At 35.6% G+C, this 22,956-nt stretch overlaps 2 protein-coding genes across 3 annotated transcripts in view; one reads left to right on the top strand and one right to left on the bottom strand.

Annotated features, from left to right (window-relative positions):
* The first annotated feature begins 5,756 nt into the window (after window positions 1–5,756).
* LOC106669919 (death-associated protein kinase related-like) lies at window positions 5,757–13,540 on the top strand. Its single transcript, XM_024230252.1, has 6 exons — window positions 5,757–5,888; window positions 11,376–11,599; window positions 11,665–11,803; window positions 11,873–11,999; window positions 12,091–12,319; window positions 12,576–13,540. Exons 1-6 carry the CDS (start codon window positions 5,757–5,759, stop codon window positions 12,760–12,762), a joined length of 1,038 nt encoding a protein of 345 aa, XP_024086020.1. The 3' UTR covers window positions 12,763–13,540.
* A 3,449-nt stretch (window positions 13,541–16,989) lies between these two features.
* LOC106668244 (formin-like protein CG32138) overlaps window positions 16,990–22,956 on the bottom strand; it is a 134,204-nt gene continuing 128,237 nt past the window's right edge. Inside the window, exons 10-18 of one of the 2 annotated variants that reach the window (XM_014396803.2) lie at window positions 22,225–22,924; window positions 21,993–22,120; window positions 21,757–21,921; window positions 21,418–21,697; window positions 21,094–21,356; window positions 20,344–20,457; window positions 18,075–18,134; window positions 17,747–17,961; window positions 16,990–17,686 (exon numbers count right to left, since the gene is read on the bottom strand). In XM_014396803.2, coding sequence (XP_014252289.1) covers window positions 17,749–17,961; window positions 18,075–18,134; window positions 20,344–20,457; window positions 21,094–21,356; window positions 21,418–21,697; window positions 21,757–21,921; window positions 21,993–22,120; window positions 22,225–22,924 — 1,923 coding nt within the window. In that variant the 3' untranslated portion in view covers window positions 16,990–17,686; window positions 17,747–17,748. The remainder of the gene's footprint in view (window positions 17,687–17,746; window positions 17,962–18,074; window positions 18,135–20,343; window positions 20,458–21,093; window positions 21,357–21,417; window positions 21,698–21,756; window positions 21,922–21,992; window positions 22,121–22,224; window positions 22,925–22,956) is intronic. The other variant, XM_014396812.2, reaches the window with a different exon arrangement.

Below are 22,956 nucleotides of genomic sequence, written 5' to 3'. Positions count from 1 at the left end.
GTTACGCCTTTTTGAGATAAGTTTCGTGTCGGAACGTTTTCCTTTTTCCACGCCGTAGGAAACAAAAGGCGACTATTAATACAGATCGAGAAACGGTCGAACATACTTTTTTATCCAGATGAAGTTGAAATAGCTCTAGCTAAAAATTATTGGTTACCCTTGATTTATTAGGCTCTTTGGGATTTTTTTTAATTTGTAGGGATGTTTACGTCTTAGGCAAGCCGTCGCGAATTGAATCCTGCAAATTGAACTCCCCGGGCGGTTAATCTTCACAAATGCTTCTAATAAGCACGATATTCGTTTAGAGTGCTTTCTGCCATATCCTCAGGGCCAGGTTCAATTTGATATAATTGGCCCCAGTCGCCGTTGACGGCCCGTTTTGAAGTTCCGTTCTGTAAAAGAGCCTGGAGTATTCTGAGACTTCCTGGATCTTTGATATTCGACTGTGGGAATGTAGCGGCGGAACAGTGGGTGGCCACTGTAGAGCATGAGGTCGCTTGGAAATACCTAGTTAGGTGCTGTTCATTCACCTAGTTCCGCTTGAATTGACCTTCTAGTTCTACCCACAGGAACACCTTCCTTGTCGGCCCTGGCAAAGTCCGACCATCAACCCTGGTGCCGGGGGGTCACCAATGATGGAGGACCAATTTCTTCCCTTATTTTCTTACACCCTTCCTTTCCTAATTTTCCTTTCTCTTTCTTACCCCCCTCTCTCTGCTTTGGCAGAGACTTCCAGGGTTACTGAACCCGCACCCCTCAGGCAACAGGTGAATCAGTACGAACTCCCGGGTGGGCGATCAGTCCCACCTTATAAGTAATACTGAACCACGGGAGTAGAGTATCCAAGCGGCTCTCCTAATTGAGATTGGACTCGTGGTGGTCGTGGTTTGTAAACAAATTGTACCTTAGCTGGAGGGTACCGGCCAATCGGAGCCGGAGATAGAGTGCCTTCTCTATCTCTCCGGGGAGTGGTGAAAGGCATGACTGAAAAGCCATGCTGGAAACTACAAAACTGCCTTTTTCAAGGCACATGTATGGATGTGCCTTTTTCAGGGCACTTCTGAACTTGGTTAGCATTGCACCACCTCGCTAGCCAAGGGATGTGACAAGTCCATGCATGTAAAATCTTCTTGGTGTTCTCTTTGAGAACACTGAGCGTCTGAAAAGTCCCCTCGGGCATAAGTCCGGACTTTAAAGATCCTCATGGGTCTCAACACCCATGACTAAAGATGGGAACATCTGACCTTCTAGTTTTATAGAATAATTGGCAAATGCTATTGTTTCGTCTTTAAGAACAGCTACAAAATACAAAATCTGCAACGAATGTCATCTTCATAGATGCGAGATGGATTCAGTTTCTGTGATTACTTGTGAAATCTGCAAAGAATAATGATTCATTTTGTACATACTCGTATTTTTTCAGTTCAGTGTCATTTTCATTGTCCTCACTACCCTGCCTATACCAGTTTCGTCTATTTTCACCACACATTTTCCTGTATAGATAATTAGGAGGGTACTTTAGTGAAAAACATGGTATAATAAAACCTTAATCATACAAAAACATAATAGATAAAACGGTTTCACCTCCTCCTCAAGAAAAACGAACATAAAGAAGTTAAAAAAAATGATAATATTTAGGGTAATCTGCATATAACCAAGATTAATTAATGATAGTTGAAAATAACCTAATAATTAAAAAAAATTCAAACCTTATTCGAAAATAATTTTTTCAAGTTTTTGATTTAAGTTCTATTTTTACAAAAAAACAAAAAACAATAACTATTTTACTTACTGACGACAATTAAACAAATAACTTGTTGGCAATGAGTTTTTAACAAATGAAATTGAGGGTTAAAATTTGAAAATTTTAAAAATGTGAAGTCACGTTTGACCCCAATGCCCCAAAAATGTAACAGTGACCTTCTAGGGTTAATGTAATGCATGTAAACCAGTAAATCGGTTTTCAGAGACGGATTCCTCTTGGTTTAAACACCACTTAGCATTCTTAAGTCAGATTTCTCCCATCACTGTCTACATGCCTACACCGTCCATCGTATAAAGTCAATATTGAAATTTACGGACCGGATTTCCCGCTGATGTTATGAATATTTACTTTTGATTTACAAAAAAGTTAAAATTGAAGTGATACCCTTATCTTCCTAGAAATACCTTATAAGGCAGATCCAGAAGCAAATGACACCTTTAAATTCCCGACTTGCTTATCCCGTTTCCAGGAGAGAAAAAATTCAACGCCGATAGTCCAAAGGTCAATAATTCTATCCGACGCCTGCACATCCTTAATAATGACATTAATCAGCGAATTCTAAAACATAATAAAATCTTGATATTAATTATCACCATCATATTCAAATTCTTGCCATTACGAAACCCACGTCTGTTTAAAGATCCATTCCCGACAAGAGTTTTTATAAAAATTAACACTTGAACATAAATGAGCGTTGATTCACAAAAAGTAATGTATTTTGTTAAGAGTTTAAAGCGTGGAACACACTTACCCGATGCAACGCTATGTGACACTACCCGACGTCACGTTTTGGTAGGGTGTGCACATCTATGCGACGTCAAGCGCACGCCACGTACAGTCACACAGCGTGCATCACAATTCAGTATCACAATAGGAACGCCTCTTTTGTTCTTAATGCACTATTTTGACTAAAACCATGTAATAAATTGCAAGTTTAATTTCATCAGCTCAGCCTTGTTTCAAATAAAGTTATTCCGGTGTTTTGATAACTTTATCTCTAACCATCATAATTAAATATTTTTTTATAAAAACTTACGAATTTTTGATCCTGTTTAATTTGGTTGACATTAAAATAGGAATGTTGTAATTAATATAACGACAAAATTACATATACTTAGGTTGAAATAAACTACAAAAAAATATGAGTGTCCTGTTCGGGCGCTACTCGACGAAAATAGTGTAATTTTACGAGCAAAACCATGAAGTAAATTGTTAGTTAAATTTTATGAGCAAAACCGTGTAATAAATTGTTATTTAAATTCATTATATCAAAAAATGTTATTCCGGTGTTTTGATCAATTTTGTACCAAACCATTAAAATTATTATTTTTAAAAAATAAAAACTTATGAATTTTTGATCCCGATTAATTTGGTTTATATTAAAATAAGTATGTTGTAATTAATATAACGACAAAATTACATATACATAGTTTGTAAGTATGTCAGGTTCGAATGCAGGGCCGCTGGATTCGAACCCAGGACCTTTACCTTACAGTGATGAGCGCCGTGTCAACGCCTAAACCGTTGCGGCCACCGACGCCCCTCTATTGTTACCCATTGTATTTAATACATCCTTGAAAATTACTTATTCCAATGAAAAGTAGTACAAAAATGCGATTTGCGGTTTCAAGATTTTGTAAAAGTTTAACGAGAAAGATAATATGAAGCATTAGTGAAGATAAGCTAAGAGATAATGCACATTTTATCAATGTAATTTGAAAATCGATCGGTATTTCAGCATGGAATTTCCCTGAAATCGATGACTATCTGAGTTTAATAGCCCGTCAAAGATTTTGCCGATTCTCGAGAGGTATTAGAAAGGATTACCACAGAAAGAAGAGGTATCGGAGAAGCAGTCGTCCATACGATTGCATTACTTAGAACACCCTGATGGACCAAGCCGTCTCAACGATAAAATAGTCGTAACTACAAGGCATGAGTTTTTATGATGCCTAAGTTTTTCAAATTTTAGTAGGAGGCTTTTCAGAGACAGTACTTTCAACATGACCGATCACATCAGGGTTTGCATATTCTGGGAATTTTAAAAGGTTATCCACAATGAAGGGAATGGGACCACAGATTCTAGAATAACTTCCTCAATGTACTTTATTATCAAAGATCCATTCTGTTTTCTACCAATCAGTTCGGTACGGGCATGAACTTTGAAAAGGCTGTGACTCACGCATGGAACATGAAGCAAAGTGTTCTCCACACAAGGTCTCGTCCACTTATTGCCACAAACCAAACCGGCACTCATCTGTGAAGAGGACAGCTCACATTGTTCAAGTGTTCAATTGAGATACTGATATGCGAACAGTTCTTTCTACTCAATACCTCTCCAGTTATACAGAATGCGGGACGTCTAGTGTTTCGTAGACGCCGGCGGGAGAAAGTATTGGAGATCTACCCTCCAAGTCCGCCGCTACCAGGAATAGTTGCCGGCAGTTGCGTAAAGGATTTGATGGATAAAAAATATATATGTGTATGTATGTATATATATGTATATATGTATGTGTATATATATATATATTANTTTATATATATATGTGTGCGAACAGGTCGAAAACCAGGCAGTGACTGGCTGAAGACAGCTGATGTACGTTCGTGCGTATAGGTTGAATCCCCGGGAGTGACTCCCTGAAGACAGCTGATGTACGTTCGTGCCTACAGGTCGAAAACCAGGCAATGACTCACTCTTTTTCCGACGTCTTACTGAAAATTGACCTGTTTCTCCCTCCAGCGTCTTGATCCTTACAAATTTTCCTTTTTCACAATTTTTCAAGATGATAAATTTAAGATAATAAATGACGATTTCTTAATTAACTATTAATAAATAAAAAATTTTACATTGGCGTAAAAATCTAGAGACTCACGAAAGTCTTCTGATAAGAGTTTTAGAGTTCACCCATACATTACGTACAGTTTGGAGTGGACTTCCTATAAAATAAGCCGTTAAATGACAGCTCCGTAGTGCCGTAGCAAAACGTTCGTCTCTAGTCATCGGACATCGCAGTTGACCACTACCTTTTTTCGGTCAAGATTTCCGTTGGTCCTAAACCCACATAGACCATCGTGGATGGTAGAACGCGCCATACTCACCACTTGGGCATGCGACGAACGCTAGGTCCGTTGGACCAAGTTCTGCGAGATCTCGACTTAAAAACCTTTAAGAAAATAAATTGATAATTATTTTTTTAATTCAAATGTATTGTTTCATCAAAGAAAACCATTTAAAAAGTAAGAAACCACACTAAACAAGTTTGCTCTGTAAAGGATGAAATTGAACTGATTTTTTTTATTTTTAGTCTAAAGAGGGTAAAATAAAGGTTAGTAGAAGGACACTATAAAGGTAAACAACAAGTTATTAATGTTGTGTTCACGTTTTAAGTCACCTTTATATTAGTTTTATGGAAAATAAACAAATAAATACATACAAGTGTGTATATTACACACACACACACACACACACACATATANTATATAAATAATATTTATTAAACACTTATATATAATTTTGTCATATTAATTACAACATTCTTATTTTAATGTAAACTAAATTAAACGAGATCAAAAATTCATGAGTATTTATTAAAAGTTATTTAATTATGATGGTTAAGAAGAAAATTCATCAAAACACCGGAATAACTTTATTTAAAACAATTAAGTTTAATAAACAATTTATTACATGGCTGTAATTACATAAAATTTAACTAGCAATTTATTATATGGTTTTGCTCAAAATAATGCATTAAGAACAAAAGAGGCGTTGCGATGGTGATAATGATTTGTGATACACGCTGTGTGACTGTACGTGGCGTGCGCTTGACGTCGCATAGATGCACACCCTACCAAAACGTGACGTCGGGTAGTGTCACATAGCGTTGCATGGGATAAGTGTGTTCTCGGTTTAATGTATGTAGCACCTACAGACGAACTTCATTTGCGTACTGCATACACAACATGACGCGATTTTCCCTCCTCAAATGTGGGCATGTTCACCTACAGGTGGCTCCAGACATGCTGTATTCGCCAAATGCTCGAGATGCTCGTCTTGGCATTCGCCAAAAAGCGTTCCTATTTACCCACATATGCGGCGTTCCACATCGTAGTAGACGTGTCGAAAGTAAATCAGACTGAAACATTCATGATTACTGCGTGAATAAGGGAATGCGCAATAAGCCAGGGGCGGAGAGGGGCAGTTTACGAAAATTCTTAATGCATCTAGGGAAAGGTATGAAGTCGATAAAGACATTATGATTTACTGTCTACAGTAACCCCTTCTAATTGAACGACATCATCAGTATCAAGGCATTCTATTGGACGTATACACATCAACGCTTTATAACAATAAGTAGATAGTTAGTTACCTATGCTTGTTTTATTTTTGGAAATACGCATTATAAATACAAGATTTCACTTATTTTTATTTTCCCCAAACGCGTGGTTTCTTCAGTTACTTCTTTCCCCAAAGAATTGCGTTTACGGTCACTTTACCCAAACGAAATGATCCCAACCAAAAGGGTTCTAAACAATCAAACCTTAACAACTTAGTGGTAAAACCACGGACGAGTTAAAACGGTCTACTGTATAGACTCCAATTTTTTATTTGGGGATCTTAAAATTATGCTGTTCATTTGTTGTTAAGAACAATTCAACCTTGATTACCGATGTGAGCAAAAAATCCTGCCACTAGTGTGCATTGAATGGGAAACTATGTGAACTGCTTAAGCAAACGATCAGCGAGATGTACCCTTATTAAGGCCGTTTCCAAACATTTTTGGCATGTCTCGCTTTGACCGGTGGCCAAACTACGACCGGGTGCAGGTGTGGGACCGGCCGGCATCGCCAAGTGATTCTCCTCTCCAGCCGGGGGGGGGGGAAGGCGCCGCAGCTCTAAATCCGTCGTCGTTCCACGACCGCCCTTGGGCCTCATCCAATTCCGCGGGACAATGGGACTTTGCGCAATTCGGCCTCGCCTATGGATGATCGGTCCGCAGTTTAGATTCAAATTTCATCGCTGCCCTTTTAGAAAATAAAACGATGCCGTAAAAGCGGCTCGCCGTCCATATAAAAACACCGGCAAAGGGGCCCGACACTCTTTGATATTCATTGGACTTTTACGACGAAGAGCCGTGCGCCGCTGACATCCTGGTTTTTTTGAGAAAGCGCTCTCTTCCTCGGCCTTTCCTGCTTCTTGCAGTTCCTCCGGAAAACCAAGTCATTGACATAATTATGCTGCCAATTTATACATTAAAAAAAAAAATAGTCATACTTACTACTCACGAAACGCTGGCGGCTTTAAACTGTCCAACAAACCAAAGCGTCACTACATATTTAACCCAGAACATTTTTTTTTCTAAGGTTTCTGTTTTTGGCTACTATTTTCCCAGTTGCAAGGAAAAAATGTTTTGTAATTTTTTTAAATTAAAATTTTAGACATCTTTTGTCGTATGTTGGGAACAAAAGGGAATGTTAAAAAACCACTATTAGATCAACATTATGAAAAAATGTATCGTTTGTAATGATACAAAACAAAGCATTTTTTGAGGTGAAGTCCCACGTTGAAATTAGTGTGTGGTGTTTAGTGACAGTTAGTCAAAGCTTACTTGGAGATTGTGAGATGCGGTCTGGTGTGACAAAGGTTTTAGAAAAACATTTTTTTTTTTATCATGCCAATGTTTTGATCTTTATTGAGATCATCTTCAGCGCCTGGGACATTGTTTGAATTTTACAAATACATGTAGGTTGTGGGAAAAAAATAGAATTTATACAATGCTAGAAAATTTTAGATTCAATCATTCTAGCATTATATAAATTCATTTTTTTAATCTAAAATTTTCTACTATTGTATAAATTCATTTTTTTAATCAAAAATTTTCTAGCATTGTATATTTTCCCACATCCTACATGTATATGTAAAATTCAAACAATGTTTATAAATCTCAAGCTCTGAAGATGATCTCAATAAAGATCGAAACGTTGGCATGATAAAGAATTTTTTTTTTAAACCTACGTCACCAGACCGCACCTCACGATCTCCAAATAATCGTTGAATTTAGGGTTTTTAGCAAAAGTTGACGAATTTTAAATTATTTATACACTTAGTGTTTGCACTTTTCGGCTTTACTCTAGGAGTAGTTGTCACCTCGGGGCCGGTAAGAATGGCAAGGGTTCTTGTAAATTCAAGCAGTATCTTTTCAAGGAAACGAAGGAGTAACCAGGCTTTACCATTTATACAAACCGTGCTATTGGCCTATTTTTTGTGCTTGATTCGTAAACGTATCTTAGTTTGACAATAAGGTGGTTTACTCCTCCCATACAGCGATTGTACTGCAGTAAGAACTTACACATTTAAGTTGTTTTTTCCTATCGCCTACATTGGCTCTCTCTAAAAACTGCCTGGTGTGAGACATTTGTCGCATTCGTTACAATAATATAATACCTGATTGTTATCATGCCATCTTACCAAAATGACATTGCTCTCCATGTCTTGTTTTCCTCGATGAGTCTCTTGGCTTTTTTTTTCTTTTGCGGGGGGCTTTCTTTAAACTCGAAGAATTGAAATAATTATCTTCAAAGACGGTGCTTTGTCCAGGTAGAAAACCTACGCAAAATTTTTGAGATCACATCTGCAGATCCAAGAGAAACTCTGGATTTCGAGCTTCAACAAATTATCCTGTAATACAGGACCTGTATACAGATCGAACTTCAAAAGATATCTCTTCGATGTCGTCCAATTCTAGCTCATCAAAACTGGCAAGTCATAGGCCCGAGGAAGGCTTTTGCTTCCTCGTTATCTAGTTCTTGAAGAATTTTAAAAATTCCTTCTTCATCAGGATCATTAAAAAAATGAGCTTAAAATTAAGAAAAATCCTTTATTGCCCAACGGAAAATGTTTTAGATTAGTTGGTTTCAAAATTGCTTATTTACTAAAGTATATTCACTAGTGATAACATTTTGAAACAAATTTATTAATTAAATAGGAAACATGAAGTAGAATAAATAAAAACCACTTACCGCCTCTCTATGTTGCCGCTAAGGTTGAAACAATAAACCAACTTTTATTAAATCTATGAGTGGAAACATAAACGTGAATCTACATACTCACCCCATCCATCGTCACTATCAACCGAAGTAAAGTAAAAATTCTGCAGTAATAGTGGAGGTAGAAACGGTGAACTTTTTTCATGGAAGGTATTTCAACTACGAGTTTATATGAACCCTCGGGGTGCTTTTGAAAAAAGCCCATTTATAAGTATGTCGGGTTCGAATGCAGGGCCGCTGGATTCGAACCCGAAACCTCGAACTTCACAGTCATGAGCGCCGTGTAAAACGGCAAACTTGGCTTTTAGGAGAGGCATGCTGCAACATGTCTACATTTCGGTCTATTTGAACAAGTCTCTAAGTGAAAAATAATAAATAAAATAGGAGGGGGTATTTTTTCCTGGGATGTATCGCTGGAGGGTTAAATAAGAAAATTTGAAATAAAGGATTTCGCCCCCTAGCAATAATTTTATGGACGTCAATTCAGCAACTCATCCTGGCGTTAATTGACTTAACGGATTTGTAATTTCAGGGTGAATTTCAGGAGTAAATCCTTGGTCGTTTAAACGAACGAGTTCATTTTAGCCTGAAGAGTCTTCAGGCGTATCTTGTCAGAAACCTTGGCCTTAGTAATCTTCGAATGCAGGAAACCGTTTCGGAATTCAAGGCTACCCTTTCAGCTACAGCCCAATTATTTTGGTAGATTTCATTATAAATTACATCGCAAAATACTACTAGAAGTGAAATTGTTATTAATCTATTCGCTCTCCGACCTTTGCACATGCAATTAAGATTTTTTCAAAATTATATACCACCTTTCTTTTGCTTCGGTACAGGGATATTTTATTTTTTAGATATTTTTAGCATTTTATAGTTAACAGAGTTGGATTCTTGCCTTACAGTAATACACATATAATCTTAGCGATTTACAATATTTAGTCTGACAAGTATTTAATTGCAGTAGATATTTCTACATCGTGAAGATAGTAGTTTTATAATAAATTACAATATTATCAATAATGGCAATTGATAACTCTAATGATAATCAAATTTGGGTTGCAGGATGTGCAGTCATATAGAAAACCACGGCATAGTGCTCAATTCTTTAATTTGCCAATGTTTCGAATGGTTTTCATTCTTTTTCAAGGCAACGCATGGAATATGATTTTTTACATTATTTTACATATACATTTGTTTTCATATCATTTTTATATATTTTAATTTTTGAATACTAATTTTTAATATTATGTGAGCAATGTGAAATTGAATTTACAAGTTTATTCAAATTTTAATTTTTTTTTTAAATTAAAGCCCTTGTCATGTAATTATAGTAGTACCGGTATGTAAAAGAAATTGAAGAACGACCACTTCGAAACGAATTACGGCTACGGTTTTAATGCTAACACCGGAAAAAAGTGGACAAAAGCAGTTGTACCTTTATTCCAGTAAGAAAAATGTCTTTCAATATTAAAGAACAAAAAAAAACATCTAGTCCATTGTCTAGTCAAGAATTTAAAATTTAATAAAATTGTAAATTCAATTTCACATTGCTCACATTGTATTAAATATTAGTATTTAAAAATTAAAATCTATAAAAATGATGTAAAAACATGTATAAAATAATGTAAATAAATCATATATTCCAGGTCTTGAAAAAGAATGAAAACCGTTCGAAACGTTGGCAAATTAAAGAATTGAGCACTATGCCATGTTTTCTACATATTGCACATCCTGCAACCCAAATTTGATTATCATTAGAGTTATCAATTGCCATTATTGATAACATTGTAATTTATTATAAAACTACTATCTTGACAATATGGAAATGCCTATTGCAATTAAATGCTTGTAAGACTAAAAACTGTAAATTGCTAAGATTATATGTGTATTGTTGTAAGGCAAGAATCCAACTCCATCTGTTAGATATTAAATGCTAAATAAATAAAATATTCATGTAATGAAGCAAAAGAAAGGTGGCATATAATTAAAAAAAAAAAAAATACAAAATCCTAATTGCATATGCAATGGTCGGAGAGCGAATAGACTAATAACAATTTCACTTCTAGTAGTATTTTGCGATGTAATTTATTATGAAATCTACCAAAATAATTGGGCTGTAAAGAATTGAGCACTGCCGTGTTTTCTGTATGGCAGCACATCCCACAACCCAACATCGTTGAATATAACAGTCATAAATAAAAGATAATTAAATTGTAGTGATGATCATCAAACAAGTAATTAGAATAATTCATTTTAATTACAATACTTACTAGTAATAATAATTATTGATATCAATTTAATGGAATGTAATAAAATAATGAATAATCACATTAGCTGATGGTAATGGAAATATATATATAATTCAATATTAATATTCTACAAAGATTTAAGTGGCAATCAGGAATTGCTGTCATCAGCAAAATATCATTAACTAGTTGTTTTTGCTGTCAACATTTTATGGAAAAAAACCCTCACTTGATATTATCACCCTATTTAAATTCCTTCAGAACTTTTTTCATAAGCTAATTAACTCCTTCAATACACAAAAAAATTATATAAATTGTTTAATGATTCCAGAGGGAAATTTGCTGCTGTCAGGAGGCTTGTGCACAAAGTGACCGGCATTGCTTATGCCGGAAAGTTTATTCGGAAGAGAAGGCGGTCAATGGACCAAAGGCAAGAGATATTGCATGAAGTCGCCGTCCTCATGATGTCCGACAAAGCTGGTAAAATCGTCAAACTGCTCGAAGTTTACGAAACACCCACTGAGATGGCTCTCGTCCTTGAGTTGTAAGTGTTTTTTTGAAAGTAAATATAAGTTTGCATGAATGTCTATTCAATTTTTTTTTTTTCAGAGCTGCCGGAGGCGAACTCCAGAGGGTCGTCGATCTCCAAGATGGACTTGAAGAAGTCGAAGCAATTACATTCATGAAACAAGTCCTCGAAGCACTTGTCTTCCTCCATAACAGAAACATTGCACATTTAGATCTCAAGGTAAATAAAATTTTTATTCAGGCTGCTCGATTATAAAAGCAAAATCTTAAAAATATTTAACGTCTGCAGCCCCAGAACATGCTTCTCACAAGAGACTACCCAGACACGGACATAGTACTGTGTGACTTTGGTATCTCCAGGGTAATTCAAGATGGTGTGGAGGTGAGGGAGATTCTCGGTACGCCAGATTATGTCGGTAAGGATCTTTCTAAATTACACATTATATACCCTTCATTTTTTATATATTTTAATATGTATGTTGTAACTTTTAATTAAAATTATTACAGCACCTGAAGTGTTGAGCTATGAGCCGATTTCACTTTCGACGGACATGTGGTCTGTAGGTGTCCTTGCTTATGTCCTTCTCAGTGGGTATTCACCATTCGCGGGTGACACAAAACAGCAGACGTTCTGCAATATTTCCCAGTGTGCTCTCACCTTCCCTCCTGAGCTGTTTGAGGGTGTGTCCCCTGCAGCGATCCACTTCATTCAATCGACACTCGTGGTTGATCCGAGGTAAATCATTGGTTCTATTTTATTGGGTTGTCCGGAAAATAATGCAGGATTTTGGTATTAAACAAAAAAAAAGAAACTAGTTACTTTAAAGCAATGTTCTTTAATCAAAATAATTTCCCANCATACAAATGAGTAATCCTGTAAACGTAAACAGAATATTTTATATAGATTTTTTTTAATGAAAACTTAAAATCCTGCATTATTTTCCGGACAACCCAATAAAAAGTTAATTACTAACAATCGTTTTTAATTGTAGTTGCAGGCTAAGTGCTGAGGAATGCCTATCGCATCCTTGGCTCTCTGGAGTCGCTTTGTCGACAAGAGAGCCGATCCCCTACTTGTGTCTTGCCTGTGCCAAGTGCGGTACATCGGGCTCATGCCACCATGATATCTCAAGTTCGCCCGTTGTAGAAATCACCCACGACCGAGGCATTATCTGTTGAAACGGGATTTCTGTTTCGTCTGAGAGTAATCAAGATGGTCGACAATCTATTATTGAGTATCAACGTGTTTACTAGTAGAGAGACCCAGAGTGTAGAAAATTCAGTGGTTTTTATTTTATCAGGGCGCCTACACCTCACAATAACTAAGTTGTATATTACTATATTAAAGTTGTATTTAATGAAGACGTTTTCACTTGATGTCTGTGTTATTTTAGTGCACATTTTCAAATTTAATCTGTCACTCTGTCGGTGCTGGTAACGTAGCCAAAGTATTCTTCTTTATCACCATCAGTTTTTTTAAAGATCTAGTGAACATAACTTTTTACTTATTTGTATTTTATGTTTATAATATTGTATTATTACATTTATGTTTATTCAAATAGTATTTGTATATATTTTTATTAATATTTTAATCGGTGGTTTTTTGTTTTTGTTTTTATTGGTGCACAGGATCTTTCATTGTGACGTTTTATACTTTTGCTCTTAAGGTGCACTTTACATTTAAATTATTCTGAAAATGAAAAAGCAGCAATATTTTAAAAGATCTTTTTCGATTAACCAAGGGAGAAGAAAAAAGCTGTAAAATTAACTTTCCTTTTCTAGCCTAGTTTCTTTAGAAACTGCCAGCCGAGTTAACGGTCAGGGGCCAACTAAGACTTTTTGTGCCTTAGTATTCTAATCGAACTTTTATCAAATGTATAGTTTTATTTTATCTACTTATTGTAGATTGTTAACTACAATTATTGTGCATAATAAAATTTATTGTTTGAAACAAAAAGTTACTTCTTTTACCCTAGTGTTACTATTAATACCATCAGATTGTCTTCAACACATGAAATGTTACTTCCTAGTACTGTTGAATTTTAGTGCATTGACAATTTAAGCAAGATTCTGGACAGAGATAAAAAAAGTCAGTGTCACAGCGGGATTTGAACCCACGACCTTCGGCTAAATACACCGCTACCCTACCACTTGACCTATCATGACTTCGATCCACTCGGACACAACTTCCTATCTCAACCCCACTTTTAGAATTTTCCCTCCTTTTTTGCCCTTTTTCAAATGTCGAAAATCTATTTGATTCTCGACGACAAATGAAAGTTTACAAATGAGAGTTTCAGTGAAGATATACTTCATTTTATCTCATTAAATTAACTAGTTTTTGTGGTCCGCTTGACCAATTAATATCTTTCAATTAATTAAGGTTTTTAGTTGAGATAAAAAAGTCAGTGTCACGAGCAGGATATCTCAACTAAAAAACCTTGATTAATTGAAAGATATTACACTAAAGCTCTCCGTGGCCATTTCATTTGTCGCCGAGAACCAAATACATTACACGACATTTGAAAAATGGCAAAAAGGAGGGAGAATTTAAAAGGTGGGATTGAGATGAGAAGTTAGTGCCCAAGTGGATTGAAGTCCCGATAGCTCAAGTGGTAGAGTAGCAGCGTATCTAACCGAAGGTCGAGGGGTTCGAATCCCGCTCATGACTTTTGTATCTCAACTAAAAACCTTAATTAATTGAAAGATATCAATTGGTCAAGAGGACCACAAAAATTAGAGAATTCTGGTGTTACGGTTCCTCGCCGGACCGTTGGCAATTCACCCGGTCTCCGGGTACCTGGGGCTCAGTGGAGATTTTTTCCTGTGGCCGCTTCCTCTCCAAAATGGGAATAATCGAGCGCCACACTATTTTTATTTTATTTTCTTCCTTTAGGAAAACAGTGAAACCCTTGGGGTGAAATAACAAATAAAAAAATAAATAAATAAAAAAACAACAAGAAAATAAAATATTAATGTCCTCTGTATTAAGAATAAGATGTAAAACAAAAAAATTAAATAAATAAAACAAGTCTCTTCAGAATTAAAACAAAAAAACTGTCCAGAAACCAATTTTATAACTTAAAAGCTCGAACCTCGTGTACATCCTTTTTCTTGTCGTTCCAGAACGGTTCTCCCCTCGCACACGCGAACCCTCCACTCCACGACGATGAGAAAAGTCCCAAAAATAATAAATTATACACGCACGTTTTACTTTTTCGCCTCGCTCGTCCACACCGACCAGTCTCAGCTCGAGGCCTCCTTGTCCACTCCTGTCGGACCGCACTCCTCACCAGTGTCCCCGCTGAGCCCTGGCCGGGCTTTCTTTGCCTTCCAAATGCCGCCCGCGCGTCTTCGACCTCTTCCAGACCTCGCTCGATCTTGCCGAGGGCACCCTCGCCTCTGCCCGAGTCTGGTCACCCCAGTGCAAAAAAAATTATTTTTTTTCCTCTCGTGTTCACTTGTAACACTGGACAGATTTTGTATTAAAAGAATCACAAACAAGATTTTGGCACAAAGTGGTGTTTAAAGTGTTATTCAATAAACAGTCGAAAATCAAATAACCTTATGTACCAAATGGATATGCTCAGGAGAAAGGTACACCCCATGCTGTAAGGTTCCTCTGGTTGGCATTCAACGGTGGGTCATTGATGTTATGGAGTGGCATTACCTTGGATGACCGCACTGAATTGGTTGTAGTACTAGGAAGGTTTCTAACCTCACAGAGGTGCTTACAAGACAAAACTGAAGAACATGTAGTGGCATAGAAATGATGGATGGTGGAGTGAGTGTGGTGGTCAGTCCTTTTTGGAGTAACAGTAAAACTGTGAGTAGGAACTATCTTTTTACAAAGGGCATGTAGTGCCATTCCCCCGTCAGTGTAGGATTCTTGATAACGCCATGCCTCTTGTGGATGACTATCAGAATGGGGTTGGAATAGAGAACTTGGTGTGGCCAGCTCGAAGTCCATATACATTTGGGACCAACTTAAGTGACGAGTACGACAGTGATACTCAAGTCAAAACACCCTAGAAGAGTTGGAAATGGCTGTTCTTGATAAATCGGAAAGAAGTCCTCAGGATTTTATCAGAAATCTTTTCCCACGAATGGAAAGGTAATTTAACTGATGTGGTGATTCCAGAGGTAGAAATGCACGGTATTACAATGGACATCAAAAAGTTTAAAAAAAAATTAATTAAGGTTTTTAGTTGAAAAAAAGTCAGTGTCATGAGTGGGATTTGAAACCACGACCTTCGGCTAAATAAGCGCTACTCTACCACTTGAGCTATCGTGACTTCGATCCACTCGGGCACTAACCTCCCTTTTCAACCCCACCTTTTGAATTTTCCCTCCTTCTTGCCATTTTTCAAATGTCGTGTAATCGGATTGGATTCTCAGTGACAAATGAAATGGCCATGTTGAGCTTTAGTGAGTATACTTCATTTTTAATTTATTAAATTCACTAGTTTTCATGGACCGCTTGACCAATTAATATATTTCAATTAATTAAGGTTTTTAGTTGAGATAAAAAGGAAAAATGGAAAAAAAAGGAAGGAAAATTCAAAAGGTGGTGGGGTTGAGATGGGAAGTTAGTGCCCAAGTGGATCGAAGTCACGATAGCTCAAGTGGTAGAGTAGCGGTGTATCTAGCCGAAGGTCGTTGGTTCGAATCCCACTCGTGACACTGACTTTTTATCTCAACTAAAAACCTTAATTAATTAAAGATATTAATTGGGCAAGCGGACCACCACTAGTTTTTTTAAAAAATTTTTTGTTCTTTACTTAATTTTTTTTAAGAATTCTTTTTCAATGTCTTATTTTTACAACTAAACTTATTTTTTTATTTTATTTTTTTTGGCATTGGTCTTTTGATTCACAGCCACAGACATGTAAAAAAAATGCTTTTTGACAAATTGACAACCCTATCTTTGGGTTTCAAAAGTTTCTGAATGACTCCTGATATACTTCTGTAAACTTCTCACTTCAATATTTTTTTCTGAAAGTTCCCCAATCTATTTTAAACAACAAAAACTTAATGTTTCTTTATTATGGAGGGGTGGCTGAGTCAAATTGTTGCTTCTTTTTGAAGCATTTTTTTGGCCTTAGAACTACAAAATATTTATAATTAACATTTTGTTTCCAATGTTTTTTTTATTCTTATTTCTTTTGTGTAATTAACGAATGGGGTTTAAGGGGAGTTTTATCCACAGTATGTGAGTAGATTCTTCCTTTTGAACTTTATCTCGACAGCTGTTTTGAAAAATCATGAATAATTTTATGTTAAAACAGTAAGGATCAATGAACAAACAGCAGACCATAGTATTCATTTTATTTGAAAAAACTGGTTAGCAGTTCGATGAGAAAAATCAGGTTTTTGAGAAAATACATTACAAAAGGAAGCGGCAGAAATGTATTAACTTTGTGGAAACTTTATTAATTAAAGTGAGTAAACCAAAAAGGAATTTACAATTTTTCTTGCAATTAAACTAATTGATTAACATTATTTACATAACAATATTATAAAACAGATATGTCATGGTCTTATAAATATCTTAATAATCAACTATAAAACAGTTATCACACATATAATACAGGACCTCGTTTACGACTAAAATAGCGAAAACGAAAATTGGGTAATTCTGCAAGTTTTTCTTATTTACATAAATTTGTTTATATATACAATAAACTTAATGCACAGTTATAAAACATGGGAAAAGTAAGAAATAAGTTACGGGTATGTCTGTGCAACATAGGAATGTGCAATAATTTAATTATTCGATGATTTTTAGAGTGATCGTTTTAATAATTCATGAAAAATATATCACAAAAAATGACTGAAAATTCAATTTTTTCAAAGGTAAAAAGTATATATATGGTTAATTTTTCTTTACATTAAAGGCCGCATTACATTATCACAAATAAGTGCCTATTTGAATTGACTTTTGCAAAAGATCTATAAATTATATAAATAGAAAAATATGTCAGATATTTACACAGTAGAAAAATATTTTCAAACAGGAGACGAGATATTTAAAAAATATATATATATACTATTTTAATCATGGTTTTGAACCTTTCGCTCTCAGCTTCCAGTAGGCAACTCTCTGAAAAATAAATAAATACAATTTTTAAAAATCAAGGATGATTTAAAAAATCATTCTTACCGTCATAATTCAAGTTCCTCAAGCGTCCTTGAAAGCCTGTTGGAATCTATTCTCCGCCTCTGAGACCTTCTTACTGCATCCGCTCTGCGGTAAGGCTCGCTACGCAGGCCGAGTAGAATGTCTTCGAGTGCACCGTTGTAAACTTCGTCCTGTTGAAGGAGCTTCATCTCCTGAACGAGCTTGCTTCTGCTTTTCAGCTCGTTTATCACTGCCTCCTAGGAAAAAATACAACACGATAAGAATTGCGGGTTTAAAACTTTTCCAGTGGACGACATGCTCAAGGCCATGCACGAGCAGGCAAAATTCCACCAAAGATGTGTTTTATTACCTGAACTCCACGAAAAAACTGGTCAACTTTGTTAGGGTCAAGTGACAAAACCTTCTTCCTCTAGAAAATTGGAGTTGGGAAAAAACAGAAACAATAAGCAAACTGTGATTGTGCTAATTAAAAACAGGCCCTAAGTCCCATAAAAAGAAGGGAAATTAAAATGAAAACTTTTGGCTGGCTGAAATGTTCCACAATAGTGAGAAAAAATATATGTATGTAATATATTCAAATTTCTAATGTATCTATTCCTTTTATTTTATTCTTTTTAATAATTATTTAGAAATCGTGAGATGCGGTCTGGTGTAATGTAGGTTTCAGAAAAACATTTTCTTTATTGTGGCACGATAAAGAAAATGTTTTTCTGAAACCTACATCACACCAGACCGCATCTCACGATTTCTGAATAATTATCGATTAATGGTCACTAACCACCACACATGGTTAGCCAACTTTTAATGGTTAGCCATTGGCAATTTTTCTGGCAGGTAAATAAAACCTAACCATTTTTATTCATGTTTTTGAGAAAAATATTTCTTTGATTTGACTTAGTAGGTAGGTAAATTGTAAATGATGGTTATATTCACAGATTTGTTGTTTACAATGATCCAGATTTCGGGCATGAAACGCTCATCATCAGTATGAAGGAGTTACAAGCACGTCTCTTGACATGAATTGTAATTGTGCCCGCCGATCTACCGCCAACACGACATTCCAATGAGAAGCTCATTTTTAATGTTGCTTAAATTTAAATGTGGGAAAAACGAAGTACAACACAACTAAATATTATACTAATTAAAATCAATATCACAATGCCGATCCACACCATCATGTTTTTTTCATCGTAATTTTTTTATCTATGGTATTTTGTAAATAATAACATAAAAAAGATTGTACCATGGGTTTAAAAAATAAATAAATAAAAATATAAAGCATGATGGACTAAAAATACTCATATAAAAACCAAAGAACTGGTTCTAAATAAAGAATAAAACAATTTATTTAATAAACCCTTAAAATTTGTTCCAATTGCCAAAAAGGAAATATTGCTTGCCATACATTGGATAACTATCAGAAAAAGTAGGTAAATTATTAAACAAGGTTTTAGAACAGCTTTTAGAGGAGCATGTTCACATGAAAACATCCTCTCAAAACCTAGACATGGTTGCAATTAATATTAAATATATAATTTGTTGCATTCGTGAGGGGGGAGTTTAGAAAAACACCTTTTTTATTTTTGCCGTTTCAACTTATATTCGGGTCATCTTCAGATCATAAAGAGTGGTGCTAGTCATGTGTTTTATTGATGATGTTTGAAATTGTTGTGAATGGTGGTTGGGTTTTATTTGCAACAATTTCACACTACACCGATACGACACCACAATACTAGCACCACACTTTATAATCCTCTGAAGATGACCTGAATAAAGGTCAAAATGCAAGTAAAAATATGAAAAAAAGTTTTTTCTAAACTACCTCGTTCTTGACCCCTCCTCACGAATCCAACAAATTATTAAACAGCTGGTCACATTAAATATAGGGCAAAGTGTTTAAAATTATTTCTTACTGATTTTAATTGTATTGTAACTGATTTAAGTTGTGTTGTAATTCAAGTTTTTTCCACATTTAAAATTGAGCAATATTAAAAACCAGCTTCTCATTAGAATGTCGTGTTGGCGGTAGATCGGCGGGCACACACTTCAACAACAATTATACAACAATACAATTCATGTCAAGAGGCGTGCTTGTAGCTCCTTCACGCTGATGAGCATTTAAAGCTTGAAATCCAGATTGTTATGAACAACAAATCTGTTTGTAGAACCAATCAGTAGGGCATTTTCCTCCATATGTTAATAACAAATTAAATTTGTGGCAACAAATTTTTGTGGAATCAAGAATTGTGAAATTTTAGAAGTAACAAACATTCACCACAGAAAATTGAAAGTATTTACAAAAATAGGTATTACTTAGGATATTTTCAATAAATTAGTTAGTTATGTTTCTCAATTAATTTCCCTTCTGTTACACTAAAAAATAAATACATGCAAGTAGTGACTACATATAAAAACAAGAACATGCAATGTGCCAAAAATTGCAATAATAAAAAACACATAATGAAATTTAAGTAAAAATTTACAAGAATAAACCCAAATAAAATAATAGAAATAATAAAAGAGAAAAGTAAAAAGAGAACCCCTGCTTGGGAAATTGTTGACAATAAGCATTTACAGTGTGTTTTTAAGAGCAGTGCTTGCTCATTTTTCGTTAATACCTGTTCAGATAAATCAGTGATGTATTTCTTTCGTTTGATTGTATCGGCCGAGAAAGCCTTCATGGCAGCGACCTCCTCTAACCGTCTTTGCTCCTCATTTTCTTTCTCCGCCGCCTGGCGAGAATCCCAAATTACAGTAAAACAAAAATAAAACAATAAACATTCAAAAAATAACAAAATAAAACCCTCGGGAAAACTTAAAAATTGCGATATCAAAATGCTTCTCAATGACTACTACTTGTTCTCATTACAAACATTATTCCTTAACATTATGAAACTACTGCTAATATGTTAAAATATTAAATTAAAAATATCCATAACTAAAATTTTGAAATGCTTATCTAATAAATCATGCCATAGACAAAACATTAGCTTACTTGACTTCTACCATTTGTAATTTGCCTTTGTCTGCACTTTGAGTTGTACTAGTCACTATTATACATAATAAATTTGTTTAATTTCTCAACTAATAACTAGTTAAATTAATATTACACAATGATAATTAAAAAACCTTTTATTTTTTCACAAAAGAATCTTTTTTATAATAAAATATCACAGTTAATATTAATATTTCACATTTTTCAAATTGTAGAATAACAAAATATTAAAAATCTTAAGAAAAGGGCGAATGTAAAAATTGTAAATGTTTAAAGTTAAAGAATAAAACTGGCTATCAAGTTTTTAACCAATACAACTCAAGAACAGCTGGCAAATTATCGTCATATTTACTTTGATATTAATTGAAATTACCTTAAATGCTTTGACAAAGCGGACGAAAAATGAGAAGAAAGTGGTCGGGTCCGTCGTCCGTGAGCACTCGCCAAAGTACTCCGCTGTTTCTCTGAAAAGGGCCTTCGCTTCCTCAAGGCGAGCTTGTAGGGACTTGAGCCGTTCCTCGCTCGAGCTGAGAAAGTCGTTGAGGACACCATCACTTCGCCCAGAATTCTCCTTCCGTACTGAATCCATTCCCTTTTCCAGTTCTTTGACATCACTCACCAGATTTTCCAAAGAAACTGCAAATGAATTATAAATCATAAATAGTCGATTGTACTTTGTTGCGAGTTTTGTACATACTCGTCGCAGCCTTTTCAATGTTTGTCAACTCGGTGTCGAAGTCCATAAGCTCGGGTAACTTCAGTCTGATTGTGTCTGCTATGTAGTTGATCAGGCTGGTTTTCTTATCAGCCGTCTTTAGATCTGTGAGTGAGTCAAGTGACTGGAGCTTAAAGCCATACGCTGGGCCTCGCTTTGCACTATTTACATAATTTCCAAAGGCTAAAACGACCTCCAGCACACCTTTGAACTTGGAAGAATGTCTAACGGCATTTGATGCCACTTTCAACATTTCAATTTGCTAAAATTCAGAAATTTCAGTACAAAAGAAATCCTACAAATAATTAATTTTCAACTTACAGGTGCGATAAAACTTATATTTTCATTGAAATTGCCCATATAGTGGAGAATGCTAAGCTTGTTGGGAAGGTTGGTGATTTTGTTGAGCTCAAGAAGAAGCCTGTCTTCCTCGGTCAACGCACATATGTCTTTCTTGTCTTCCAGGTATTTTTTGTATTTTTTAGCCTTGATCAAACATGTTTAATTAGCCTTCTAGTAAAAAATGATGAGAAAGTATTTTTTATAGCAAAACTTACTTCACCCTCTGTGGGAATCATTTTCATAAGTAATTCTACTGTTTCTAATGGTATCAATCGCAAATCAAGTGAGTTTACAGCTTTTGTTATGTCTTCAATTGCCAGTCCAATTTTCCTTTTTGATATTGCTAAAATAAATAGATCATTAAATTTGACACAATACAAAAATTTTGTTCATTTCATGTTTAAAAAATTACATCAGACAGGATTCAATTTATACAAACTGTCTTACCAATATTTCTTAGCCTGTTGTGCTCGAGGAGAGAGATGAGATCTGATTTCTTAAACCTTTTGCTTGGCATTGTTGAAAGACTAGAATCTGTCATTGAGTGGTCTTTTGAGGGTGGCCCAGGCATTTTAAACTTTTCCTCAAAGTCGTTAAAGTCAATTTTGTTAAATATCCTTCCATCATCCAACTCACAGAATATAGTTCCTCGCACTTGATTAGGTCTCATCGCAGCCCAATTGAGAGTTGGTAGGCGATTTTTCGTTTGGATCTGTCTTTTGATAGTCATGGCACCGACAGGCGGCGTCATCAGGCCAGGTGGAGGAGGTGGCGGAGGGGCCGACTGTCCACCTGACAGATTCGTCGATGGTGGGGGTGGTGGAGGAGGAGGCGCACAAGGCAACGGTGGAGGAGGCGGAGGTGGTGGCGGTGGAGTTTCACCTCTTCCAGTACTTCCACCGCCAGACGATGAACATGATGAAATTCCGCTTGAGCTCGATTCTCGAGGGAAATTTCCGTTTTTGTCTTCTGCTAAAGAAGCCCGGAAGACTGCAGATTCCCTTCTTAGAGTCTCCGCCTCTTCTTCTGCTATCCTTCTGCCCTCGAGAAGTTTATCCCTTTCGGCTCTTGTTTCAACAAGGGCTCTTTCTAAAGTTACAATTTGAGTCTTCGCTTCCCTTTCCAATTGTGAAAATCTGCCATGGGCCTAAAATAAATTACATAAACACTTTATTAATA

Source organism: Cimex lectularius, unplaced genomic scaffold (genome assembly GCF_000648675.2).
Source record: "Cimex lectularius strain Harlan isolate CLEC.00 unplaced genomic scaffold, Clec_2.1 scaffold2, whole genome shotgun sequence".
Lineage (NCBI taxonomy): Eukaryota > Metazoa > Arthropoda > Insecta > Hemiptera > Cimicidae > Cimex > Cimex lectularius.
The sequence above is the reverse complement of the archived record's forward strand: the minus strand, read 5'-3'. Positions and strand labels throughout refer to the sequence as shown.

Excerpts from the sequence above, each read along its gene's own strand:
- LOC106669919 (XM_024230252.1), top strand. The coding sequence starts at position 5,757 with ATGTTCACCTACAGGTGGCTCCAGACATGCTGTATTCGCCAAATGCTC. Across the intron at positions 11,600-11,664 it reads ATGGCTCTCGTCCTTGAGTT|AGCTGCCGGAGGCGAACTCC; the intron begins GTAAGTGTTTTT and ends TTTTTTTTTCAG. Across the intron at positions 11,804-11,872 it reads TTGCACATTTAGATCTCAAG|CCCCAGAACATGCTTCTCAC; the intron begins GTAAATAAAATT and ends TAACGTCTGCAG.